We start from the raw sequence: 13,504 nt of genomic DNA, 5'->3' as shown, positions 1-13,504 counted from the left end.
GGTTCAAGAGAACTATTTGGTTATGGCATGGCTATGTAATTTTGTGCAACCACATATCAGCTGAAATTACTTGTGGGCAAAGACAACCAAGGAGATATGAGATGTTGTGAAAGAAACATATTCCCAACCCCTTAATGTTGCCAGAGCCTATGAACTAAGTGTGAGGTGAACAACCTTAAACAAGGAGAGAAGCCGGTTTCTGTCTATTTCTCTACCTTGAAATCCTTGTGGCATGAGATTGACCATCTAGAGACCCTTGAGTGGGAGAGTCCCAAAGATGCACAGACTCACAGAAAGCAAGTCGAGACAAATAGGGTGTTTGAGTTTCTGACTGGCTTGAATTCAGAATATGACATTGTGCGGCAACAGATACTGACCAGAGATAGTGTGACCCTCTCTCAAGCATACTCCCTGGTGCATAGTGAAGAGACCAGGAGAAAAGTCATGATGTAGCCTTAGCCCCCTTTCCCAGCCCTGACAGCTGTTAAACCTAAGTCAGGGGGTGATCCACAAAGGGATTGGAAGAAGGAAGATAAATGGGACCTGGTATGTGAACATTGCAAGAAACCCAAGCACACAAAAGATACTTGTTGGAAGCTACATCCTCACTTGGTCCCAGCAAAACTAAGAAATAAGAAGGATAATGCTCATGTGGCCGTGAACACTGATTCGACATCCTCATCAGGCACATTCTTAGAGACCTTAGCCGTTGTTCGGGCTGCCCTCATACAGTTGGAAAAGGAAGTTGGGAGTTCAGCTCAGCCGTCTCAGTCACCATCAGCTCCTGCCACATCTGTGTTTGCACATTCAGGTACTCAAGCCTCAGCTTACCATGCTTCAGCTCTTGGTAATACTAACCACTGTTGGGTATTAGATTCAGGTGCATCCGACCATATGACTAGCTTGCCATCATTGTTCACTTCTTATCACTTGTCCTCTGGCCGAGATAGAGTATCCATTGCTGATGTCTCTCTTGTTCCCATTTCGAGCAAGGGTGACATCAAGTTATCGGATACTATCTCTTTATCTTCTATCTTGCATGTTCCTAAGCTTGATACTAACCTGCTTTCAGTCAGTAGTATTACCAAACACATGAACTGTTCAGTAACCTTTTTCCCTGACCGATGTGTTTTGCAGGATTTGGAGACGAGGAAGGTGATTGGGACTGGCCGTGAGACGAATGGGATCTATCTGCTTGGAGAGTGTTCTCGTCGGGAGGAGTTAGTGGATAAGAAGTCTTTTATTTCTCTGTTTGTGAGTCTGGTTATGCTTTGGCATAATCGATTAGGTCATTTGTCTTTTAGGTCTTTGAAGAGTTTGTTTCCTGGTTTTTTTGAGTTTGTTGAGTTATCAAAGTTGAGGTGTGAGATTTGTGAGTTTGCCAAACATTGTAGAACTTATTCTTTGAGTAATAAAAGGAGTAAATCTTCTTTTGATATTATGCATAATGATGTTTGGGGGCCATATCACATCTCTTCTATGGGTGGGTACAGATATTTTCTACTGTTTGTTGATGACCATACCCGCTTTTTTTTGGTATATCTTATGCGCTCTCGGGATGAGATTCCTGCTATGTCCCAAAACTTCCATCAGATGATTCTCACTCAGTTTGGTGCCAAAATCAAAGTCCTTAGATTTGATAATGCAAAGGAATACTTTGCTAAGCCATTGACCTCCTACCTTCTAAGCCATGGAGTTATTTACCAGAGCACTTTCCCTCATGCACCGCAGCAGAACGGCGTTGCCAAAAGGAAGAATATGCACATCTTGGAGGTGGATAGAAGCATTATGTTTACCTCCAATGTACCTATTCGCTTCTGGGGTGATGCTATCCTCACGGCCGTATATCTCATTAATCGGGTTCCTTCTTGGATTCTTGATATGAAAACCCCTTTTTCCCTTCTATACCCAAACGAGGAGTTGTTCATTGTTCCCCTTAAAACCTTTGGTTGTACCTGTTTCGTTCAGCTTCTCGGGCCTCATCATTCCAAGTTTGAACCAAAGGCCTCCAAATGCATTTTCCTCGGTTATGCACAAACTCAAAAGGGTTATTGCTACTATGATCCGGTTTCAGGGAAAAGGTTTGTCTCCATGGATGTCACCTTCTTTGAGGAGACACCCTATTATCCTAGGGTTTCTTCTCAGGGTGAGAGTAGTGAGAGTGGGATTTTGAGTCTCTTTCCTCAGGGGGAGTGCAGTGGGAGTGGGGCTGTTCCTTTACCTATTCCACTTTGTGATGAAGGCTGTAGTGGTGAGGGTGGTCAGAGGGATCAGGAGTTGAGAGTCTATCACAGGCGATGCAGGCAGGTTGATCCTTGTCATCGGCAGTCCCGACCAATTCTAGTTCCTTCTGTGGCTCCAGACCCAGAGCCTACGGAGACACCTTCCACTGTTGCCACTTCCCCTCCTGTGGATGACCTTGATCTCCTTATTGTCGTCCGCAAAGGGAAACGACATTGCACCACATCTATAGCTCACAGCATCTCACAGTTCTTATCCTATGATTGCCTATGTCCCTCTTACCGGTCCTATCTCACTTCCATTGCTAATGTCCCTATTCCAAGAACAGTGCAAGAAGCCTTATCAGTTCTAGAATGGAAAGATGTAATGCAAGTCGGAATGGATGCCTTGTTGAAAAATAATACTTGGGCACTGGTTGACCTACCAAAAGGGAAGAAACCGGTTGGATGTAGATGGGTATTCCCTGTGAAGCATAATGCTAATGGCTCTATTGAAAGGTACATAGCCCGGCTGGTCGCAATGGGGTTCACCCAGACTTATGGTATAGACTATTTGGAGACCTTTGCCCCAGTAGCCAAGATGACCACTATTCGAGTTCTGTTATCCCTTGCAGCAAATCATTCTTGGCCCTTGTTCCAGATGGATGCTAAAAATTCCTTTCTGAATGGAGACTTACAGGAAGAGGTCTACATGCAGTTGCCTCCTGGATTCTATGATACAGAGACCGGTAAGAAGATTTTCCGACTGAACAAGGCATTGTATGGTTTGAAGCAGTCACCTATAGCCTGGTTTGATAGGTTCAGATTAGCCCTTGGAAAGTTCGGTTATGTACAGGCCCAGTCAGATCATACACTGCTCATCAAGACGGTGGAATCCTCTATGACACTATTTGTAGTATATGTTGATGATAATTTCGTGACAGGAAATGATAGCCATGAGATTGAGTCCCTCAAACAACTCCTTCATCAAGAGTTTGAGGTGAAAGAATCTTGGTGCACTATGGTATTTTTTGGATTTTCAGCTTGCTAGATCTAAACAAGGGATTTTTATCTCTCAGAGAAAATATTTTCTAGATCTGTTGGCGGAGACTGGAAAGTTGGGTGTTAAGCCTGATGATACACCCATTGAACAGAATCACAAGATTAGTGCAGAGGACGGGGAGCCTTTTGAAGACAAAGTTATGTTCCACCGGTTGGTTGGAAAGCTCCTATATCTCTGCCTCACTCGGCCAGATATCAGTTATGCTGTTAGTGTTGTTAGCTAGTACATGCATTCCCCTAGAACTTCTCATCTCCTTGCAGTAGAGAGAATATTAGCATACTTGAAGAGATGCCTGGGTAGAGGTATACTGCTCAAGAACAATAATCACATGAAGGTGGAGGTCTATATAGATGCCGATTGGGCTGGGAGTGTTGATAACAGAAGGTTTACTTTTGGATATTGTGCTCTTGTGGGAGGTAACCTTGTCTCTTGGAGGAGTAAGAAGCAGAGTGTTGTTTACAGCTCTAGTGCTGAAGTGGAATACAGGTCAATGGCTAACTGAGTGGCTGAAATCTTATGGGTATTGATTATGAAATGCCCTTAATGCTGTATTGTGATAATCAGGCAGCTATTAATATAGCCCACAACCCAGTGCAGCATGACAGACTAAACATATTGAAGTTGATCGACATTTTGTGCAAGAGAGGGTCACATCACAAGAAGTGTGTCTCCCGTATATCACATCTAATATGCAGCTCGCGGATATCCTCACCAAGGTTGTACCAAGGAAGAAGTTAGAGACAGACCTATCCATGTTGGGAATGATAAATATCTACTCCCAACTTGTGGGGGGGTGTAGAGAACACTGATGTGGGCCCCACAGAAGTGGTCCCCACTGTGTTCGTAGGACAGCATGTGTAGTTATTTGTTTCAATCATAGTAGTGTCAGTTGGGGTCAGTTTGTTATTTCAGTTGTTTATTTCAGTTTTTCTGTACTTTATTTGTCATGTAAGTACTAAGGGCAGATCTGTCCTCTCCTCTATGTACTGTACATAACCTATAAATACTAAGAGAGTGGCGGCGGCAGATGTGTTAGAATCTATCTCTCCTTTCAAACCCTTGTGTTCTTCTGTTTCTCTTCTCTTCCTTCTCCTTCTTCTTACTTTTCTTCTGCTTTTCTAAACCTAAAATCTATTAGGGTTCAAGACTGATTGCAGTCTTGATCTTCTACTCAATTCTTCAAGATCTGTTTGTATGTGATATCACATGTGGCTAATTTGTTTTTATAAACCCAATTTTGCCCGTTTTTGGGATTCGTCAAGCCAAGGCATCCCACACTTGGGTGGTTTGGGCTGGGATGGTGGGTGGACCTGCTGCAGTTGTCTTCTATCAAGCATGGTTTGAAATATTGTCGATATATTGTGAAGTATCGTTGATGCATAAGAAAATAGCTAGGGGTGGTACAAAACTATCTTGTAATCGTTTTATCCCTATATTGCCAATATATCGCTAAAATTCCACAAACCATCTATATTTTTTTTATTAAAACTAAAAGAGAGAAAAGACAGATGGAAAAATGAAAAAGGCTCGCCGAGCTGATAAAAACATTGCTTGGAGAGTGCAAACTTACCTATTGGTTAAAGAGTCTCAATAATGAAGTTTCATCTTTGAGATATTTTTACTTGTATTAAAGTTAAATAACTTAAGGTTTTCTATATAACTTAGGGTTTAAAATCTGTACCCAAATGGGCACATACATGGGGTTAAGGCCTAGTAGAAAACCAAACACCCGTTGCTGGGCCGACCAATTGTTTATAGGCTTTGGCATCTTTTTGGCTCTCTCATTCAATGCTTTAGTAGTAATCCAACTCTTTCCAAACTGAAGTGAGGGCACAATAGTAGGCTGGTAAGCTTCTTTCTCCTTGCTTATGTTGACGATTCTGCTTGTAATTGATAATTTCTAGCATAGTGCCTTTGTTCTGAGTATGTTGCCTTCGCTTGTTCCCATATTTCTTTTTCTGTGTCGGCACATAAAGTTCTGTTTGACAGGTGGTAACATTGATGTCAAGAGCCAGGACATAATCACGAGGTTCTCTTGGCCCACTTATCATATTTATCAGTACCAGCCCTAGGTTCCTTTATTTTTCCATTAATATGCCTTACCCCTAGTTGTAATATACAACTACATCTCCGTAATGTTTAAGGCTTGAGCCTCAAGTATCTATCATGCTAATGTTGAATACAAAGGTTTATTTAAGGGTAAAACAGAAATTTAAGTTAAAAAAATAATGCCTTGTTTTGTATTGGCATATTGCACAAATAAATAAATACAAGAATAACATATAAGTGCATACAAATGTGTGTAAAAATGGCTTGTTCTATTGTTCATGTTCTGTCTTGTCCATGCTTTGTTTTTACCCATTTGCCCGTCTACCACATAGTTGATAATCCATTTCTTCTAAAGGCACATGCACCATACACGTGATCACTCCTCATTACTGTATATAGGTGCAAGAAACAACAGGAATGGCTTTCTCTTGAAATACCATTGGTTTAAATTTCTAAACTGAACAGTTAAGAGTTATATGGTATTATTCTTGTTGTAGTGATTGTGTATCATTAGCATGGAAGTATGGTTATGTCCTGTATCATATGTATTGCATCGTATGTAAGTTTACGTATTTGTTCATTTTCTTTCTTTGTTTCTTGTGAGGGCAGAATTATCCTTTCATCTTCTTATAGCAAGCTAATATAGATATCATTCTTTCTTGGGCATTTGGATCATCTGAACATGCCCACTAAAATTATTCTTGTCTCATTTGAATGGTTCAGACACCTGTAGCGTTTAGATTTTATGGAAAAATAATGAGGGTAAATTATAAAGACCCCCCCTGTACCATACAATATTCAAATGAAATGGTAGAGGTTTTTTTCTGATAGGTATAAAATTTAAGGCTTCGTTTGATTTCTCTTGGTTTATTGGAGAAAGGAGAGGATAATTTTTATATTTTAAGAAGAGAGGCATTCATGTCAATGAAATGATTCTTGTTATTTTAGCTCTTTGCATTTGGAGAAAAGGGAGGTAGTTTTGAGTCAATTAGGGTTTAAGAGAAAAGGGTGAGGTAAAGAAAATACAGAGAGTTAAGGTGGGTATTTCGGTAATTTTAATGCATTCCGTCATCTGACTTGACAGCTTTATCGCAAAGTGAAAGTTCAGTGGGGTTTTTGTCGCAAATGAAAGTTCAGTGGGGTCTTTGTAATTTATCCAAAAAATAATTTACTCTGGTAGGATTCAAACCCATGTCATATCAAAGAAGCAATATAAAATTATATTATGTGTTTTTGTCCTTATTGTTTATAAATTATGTCCATATATATATATACACATTTATATATTATGTTTCACTTCTCAATGACATGTTTTATGTACCAGCCATTTTTTGACTGGCTCTGTTTATAAAATTATACATGAAAAAAGGATATCGTTTGTTTATGGAATTTTAAAGTGATACTATTTGATTTACTCTCAATGATCATCATTGTCCAGGAGACTTCGTGTGAGCATTGAACGTGACATGGGAGGAACTAATGCTGCACCAAAAACGCTCAGGTTTTTTGTTCCATATTGGCTTAGTAATGATTCATCTCTACCGTTAGTATACCGGGTGGTGGAAATTGAACCTGGGGACAGTTTTGAGAGTGATTCCCTTCTACTCCCCAGAGCAGTTAGATCAGCAAAAATCTTGAAAAATTCTGCCAGTTCAAATGACGGGAGATTCACTGGAGCAAGAAAAAACATTCAAGTGCTAGAGGTAATTGAGGATTCAAGTGAAAGCGCCATCATGTTATCTCCACAAGATTATGCAGGCCGAACTGGTGCTTTTCAATTTCAATCTCGAAATGACACATATTTATCCCCCCGTGTGGGAATTGCTGTTACCATTCGCCATTCTGAATATTACAGTCCTGGAATATCACTTCTTGAACTGGAAAACAAGGTGAAAAGACCTTTGGATTTATAATCATTTCCCCTTACTATTCCTTGTTATTTGAATATGTTAAACCTATGGAAATTTAATTTCCTTTGCAGGAGAGAGTTAATGTCAAGGCATTTGCTTCAGATGGATCATATTACAACCTTTCAGCATTACTTAACATGACATCAGACAGAACAAAGGTTGGAATGTTTTCCTTACTAGTTATTATGTTTAATCTTAGTCACTTGGGGCCGTGCAGATGTCATAATCTTGTAAATATGATACCAATCATCCCAATAGTTAGTAAATATGCATATGGCATAAGTATTGAGGAAAGTTCATCTCCAGTTCAACTCCAAGAATAAAGTGAGTTCAAAAGTTTGGTCAAGTATTTGTTGCAGTCATTTAAGAATGAATAGTCCATATTTTCTGCATATAAAAATCTTATTAAAAGTTAATGTTTTCCTACATCCTTCAAATATAATATGCATATCTATACTACTTATAAAAGTGTGAATGAGGTGGTATTGGCTTATGGAATTTTTCTTTACTAATATACCCCTCCTCTTGAATTTAGTTCATTTCCATTGAAAGGGCGGAAAATGTAATTAAAAGAATATCGTTAAGTACATTCAATTACCTCTCATTAACTCTGACATCTAAGTCATTAAATAAATCACATTCTCTCTCATTGAATCCAACATTTTGTACTTATGTTTATCATCATTAAACTCCACTAATAAATCCATACACAATAATTATTAATAGAATAAAATTTTATATTTTTAAAATAAGCATAGAAATGAAATCACATTTTTCACCTGGGTGGTGGGTTAGTAGTTCAACAATTTGGGTCAAATGGATAATTTCATGATGTCATAAATAAATAATACAAATTTATAAATATAAAAATGCTTTTTTTATGATTACTAAATTCCACTAATAATTCTAAACACAATAATTATTAATAGAATGAAATTTTATATTTTTAAAATAAACCTAGAAATGATATCATATTTTTTCCATCTAGGTCGTGCGTAAGTACTTAAACCATTTGGGTCTAATGGATAATTTCATGATGTCATAAATAAATTTTTACAAATTTATAAATATAAAAAAATACAAAATTATAGAAAAAAATTGAAAAAAAATTGGACACGTTTCTATTATTATATATTTGTCATATTAAAAAATAAGTATGATAAAATAGGCATAGTTTTATTACTGATGGACATCAAATATACAACTTAAAATTGATGGGAAATTAAACCATCTTAATATCTAGGGGGGTGGGTTAGTGGTTCAACCTTTAAGTCAAATAGGTTAAACCATGATGTATAATTAAAAATATTTTTTTAAAATAGAATAGTACAAAAAAATCTGAAACAATTTTGGGCACATCTATAATATTATATACTAATAATATAAACACAAATAAGTATGATAAGCAATAATTATTTTATTAATGATATATTCATGTTGTCATAAATAAATAATACAATTTTAGAAATTTAAAAAATACTTTTTTATCATCATTAAATTCCACTAATAAATCCATAAACAGTAATTATTAATAGAATGAAATTTTGTACTTTTAAAATAAACCTAGAAATGAAATCATATTTTCCATCTAGGTCATGGTTAAGTACTTCAACCATTTATGTCAAATGGATAATTTCAAGATGTCATAAATAAATAATACAAATTTATAAATATAAAAAATACAAAAATATAGAAAATTATTAAAAATGTGGACATATTTGTTTGTTGAAATAGTGTTGTCGAATGAGAGAAGAAGAGGAAGAAGAAGAGGAATAGAAATGAAATGGGCGGCAGTCAACTCTTCGGCCAGCCCTAATCTATTATATATAAAGGCATTACATAATGTTACATGAATGGACAAGACTGCCCCTGATTAGTGATGGGACACCTAGTCGAAAAAAAAAATAAATAAGATTAGGCCCAGTAACAAGGCCCACTAACTAATGACTTAAGACCCAACAAAAGGTAAACATACAAACTAAGACAGCCGAACCAACACTCCCCCTCAAGCTAAGCATGGATGTCAATCATGTTTAGCTTGCCAAGTAAGTCCATGAATTTCACTGTAGCTAGCCCTTTTGTCAGAACATCTGCAATCTGCATCTCGGAAGGAGTATAAGGAATGCAGAGTTCTCCTAAGACAATTCTTTCTCTAACAAAGTGACGGTCTATCTCAATATGTTTTGTTCTATCATGTTGCACTGGGTTATTTGCAATGTTGATGGCTGCCTTGTTGTCACAGTACAACCTGAGAGGGCACTCAATCTTTATTCCAAGTTCACCAAGCAAGATCTTCAGCCATAAGAGTTCAGCAACACCATGAGCCATAGCTCGGTACTCAACCTCTGCACTAGATCTTGCAACCACATTCTGTTTTTTACTCCTCCATGTAACTAAATTTCCTCCAACAAAGGTACAGTACCCAGAGGTAGACTTCCTGTCCCCAACAGAGCCAGTCCAATCTGCATCAGTATATCCTTCAACTTCAATTTTACTGTTTTTCCTGAACAGAATCCCTATCCCCGGGCAAGACTTCAAATATTTGAGGATCCTTTCCACAACTTTCATGTGAGGGATCTTAGGAGTGTGCATGAACTGATTGACAACATGTACAGCATAAGCAATGTCAGGACGAGTAAGGGACAGGTAAATCAATTTCACCACCAGCTTTTGGTATCTTTCCTTATCAGGGTAATTCTCTCCTACTGACACCTGTACACCATGATTCTGTTCTATTGGAGTATCGGCTGACCTACACCCCATCATGCTTGTCTCTTGAAGAAGATCAATGATGTATTTCCGCTGACATATATAGATGCCCTCTTTGGATCTTGCAACTTCAATCCCAAGAAAGTATCTCAGTTGGCCCAGATCTTTGATCTCGAATTCAGCAACCAAAAACTCCTTTAGTCTTTTAATCTCTTCCTGATCATTCCATGTAATTACCATATCATCCACATAGACAATAAGTGTCGTAAGTTTGCCATTTCTCTTCCTTATGAAGAGGGTATGATCTGCTCCAGTTTGAGTGTAACCCCCTTTCTTCATGACTCCACATAGTTTCTCAAACCAAGCTCGAGGGGACTGCTTAAGGCCGTAAAGGGCCTTTCTCAGTCTACATACCTTGTTGCCAAAGACATAACCTGGTGGAGGATCCATGAACACCTCTTCATGTAGGTCACCATTCAAGAAAGCATTCTTCACGTCCAACTAATGTAGCTCCCATGAGAAATTTGCAGCTAAAGATAATAGAACTCGGATTGTGTTGAGTTTTGCCACCGGAGCAAAAGTTTCTTTGTAGTCAATCCCTTCTTTTTGAGTAAACCCTTTTGCTACCAGTCTAGCCTTGTACCTTTCAATGGACCCATCCTCCCTGTGCTTCACAGTGAACACCCACTTGCATCCAACAGTGCCTTTCCCTTCTGGTAGATCCACTAATTCCCAAGTCCTTGCTTTCATTAAGGCTTTCATTTCTTCATCCATAGCCTCTTTCCATTTTGGGTCAGATACTACCTCAGTATACCTGGTAGGAACATGCACAGAAGATAGAGCAGGCACAAAAGAAAAATAACGAGGAGACAACTGTGAGTAAGACACAAAATCAGCAATGGGGTATTTGATAGTACAAGAACGAGTAGACTTACGAAGGGCAATAGGAAGATCTAAGTCAGAGAAACTGATAGGATTACCTTGAGTTTCTGAGACAGGTTGATCCGAGTCCAATTGGTCGCTGTCATGAGTTAGAGGACCCTTCTTCCTTCTGTTGTAGGTGATTCTGATATCCCTTTGCAACTTGTCGGAGTCTTCAGTAATATTTGCAACATCACTAGTAGTAGCTGGTACAATGGGAGCCTAACTAGATTCAGACTTTGATGGCCGGTCCGAATTGTGAACCGTCTACCGATCAAGTAGGATTGCCAACGTTGAACTGCTAAGACTATTGCTATTAATTCTTGCTCATAAACTGATTTGGCCCACTTTTGTGATGTTAAGGCCTTGCTGAAAAAGGCTAGTGGTCGCCCCTCTTGCTTGAGAACAGCCCCAACACCTTGACCATAGGCATTACACTCATTGATGAAGTCTTTTGTGAAATCGGGCAGTGCTAATGTTAGAGGGCTTGCAACTGCTTGTTTCAATTGCTCAAAAGCTTGTTGGGCCTGGGTTGACCAGTTAAAAGTGTCTTGTTTCAGCAATTGGATCAATGGGGTAGCTATTCGGCCGTAGTTTTTGATGAAGCGACGGTAGTACCCAGACAGGCCAGAGAAGGCCCTCAATTCTTTCACACATTTGGTTTGCAGGCAGCCCTGGAGATTTTATCTTGGTCAGCCGCTACAGTCCCCTTTTCTACAACATGTCCCAAGTAGTGAACTTGGTTTTGTCCAAAGGAGCACTTGGACTCTTTAGCGAACAGCTCGTGGGCCTCAAGTGTTTCAAGGGTGACCTGTAGATGATTCAAATGTTCCTCCCAATTGGGGCTATAGACCAATACTTCATCAAAGAAAACAAGGATGAACTTACGTAAATATAGTCGGAATATGTCATTCATCAATGCTTGAAATATGGCAGGAGCATTGGTCTGCCCAAATGGCATGACCTGGATTGAAATATTGTTGAAAGTCGTTTTGTGAACATCCTCCCTATGTACCCTTATTTGATGATACCCAGCTCGTCAATCCAGTTTTGTGAATATGGTGGCTTGACTGATTTCATCAAGAAACTCATCAATGACTGGTATCGGGAATCGGTCTTTAATGGTGATGCTGTTAAGGGCTCTGTAATCAATACAAAGAGAATGGGTTGTGACTGGGCTGTATTATCCCTTGCTTAAGCATATCTTGAACTTGCTTCTCGATTTTAGATTTTTGAACGTAAGGGTATCAGTAGGGTCTTACATTGGTTGGGGCTGATCCCGACATGAGGGGGATGCGATGGTCATGCTCCCGGCGTGGTGGCAATCCTTGGGGTTCTTTGAACACATTGCCATAGTGCTGAAGGAGTTGTTGTAGACGGCTTTGGAAGTCTCTAGGCCCATCTGCTGTTAGCTAAGGATGGCCTGGTCCAATTTGAGTCCATGTGCATGAATATGGGCTGATCTGGATCTCCTCTTTGCTTTGTCAGTGCTGCAAGACTGATGGGCCTTGGGCCCTTGCATGTTTGCCCTTGTAGATGGACTGTAGAGTTTCTTGATATGAAGTCCATGGTGAGACAGGCCCAGTCACAGACCACGGGTCCTAGCTGTCTTAACCATTGAATGCCTAGCACCACGTCCGCTCCACTGAGATGGAGAGGAAATAGGTCCACCGCAAACTGATGACCCTGAATCTTTAGTGGTAGGCCCATGCAAATGCTATTGCAAGATAGGCTATTACCGTTGGCCACATGAACCGTAAAGGCCGTTGTTGGTTGAACCGGAAGTCCCATTTTATCCACCAAGACTTGAGTTATGAAGTCAAGGGAGCTGCCACTATCTATGAGGATTGACACTTGGCGTCCTAGGATCAGCCCTGCAACTCTCATTGTTTGAGGGGGCGCAAGTCCCGTAAGGGCTTGTTGGGATATTTCAGGCATGCCATTGGATTGTATTTCCCACCCTGGGTTAGATTCTCCGCAACCGGTGATGTCGTCTTCCTCTTCGGCATCTGTTTGGAGGAGAAACGCTTGTTATTTCTTGCAGCGATGGCCCAGCCCAAATTTTTCTTTGTAGTTGTAACAGAGACCTTTGTCTCTACGGGCTTGCATCTCTGCCCAGGTCAGCCGTTTGAAAGGAACCAGTGGGCCTGGGCCCAGTACTCCTTCCTCTTTGTCTAGTGTTGTCGTCCTTTCTTGCTCCCTTCTTGCTCTTGGACCCCATGGTCATTGCATCTTTCTTGCTCGACTGAACTTGTCCTCATACAATCTTGCTAGTGCTGCCACATTGATGGCCGAAGTGGGCTGCATCGCTTTCACTTCCAGTCGCAGTTCTTCTTTTAGGGCGTCGACGAAGCTTCCCACCAACGCCTTCTCCATCCACCCTTGGACTCTCACGGCCAGCCTTTCAAACTCTATCTGGTAATCCTTTACTGATCCCACCTGCCGCAACTTTGCCAAATTTTCATCAAGATCTTCGAACCCAGACAATCCAAAACGGACAATCATGGCGTCCGTGAAGTCTACCCAAGTTTGACGAGGGTGCCCCCTTCGGTACCATTGAAACCAGAGGATAACTTCCCCTTCAAGATGCACAGAAGCCAGAGCTACCCTATCTTGCCCCGGTGTTTCATGGG

General features: G+C 39.9%; 1 protein-coding gene across 3 annotated transcripts in view; it reads left to right on the top strand.

Moving 5' to 3' along the window:
• LOC148871497 (uncharacterized) overlaps positions 1-13,504 on the top strand; it is a 173,366-nt gene that overhangs the window by 119,764 nt on the left and 40,098 nt on the right. For all 3 annotated transcript variants that reach the window (XM_088972192.1, XM_088972190.1, XM_088972191.1), the window contains 2 exons: positions 6,770-7,220; positions 7,313-7,399. In XM_088972192.1, coding sequence (XP_088828318.1) covers positions 6,770-7,220; positions 7,313-7,399 — 538 coding nt within the window. The remainder of the gene's footprint in view (positions 1-6,769; positions 7,221-7,312; positions 7,400-13,504) is intronic.

This window comes from Nelumbo lutea, chromosome 2 (genome assembly GCF_056320005.1).
Source record: "Nelumbo lutea isolate HS-2025 chromosome 2, American lotus-T2T, whole genome shotgun sequence".
In the NCBI taxonomy this organism is placed as follows: domain Eukaryota; kingdom Viridiplantae; phylum Streptophyta; class Magnoliopsida; order Proteales; family Nelumbonaceae; genus Nelumbo; species Nelumbo lutea.
The sequence above is the reverse complement of the archived record's forward strand: the minus strand, read 5'-3'. Positions and strand labels throughout refer to the sequence as shown.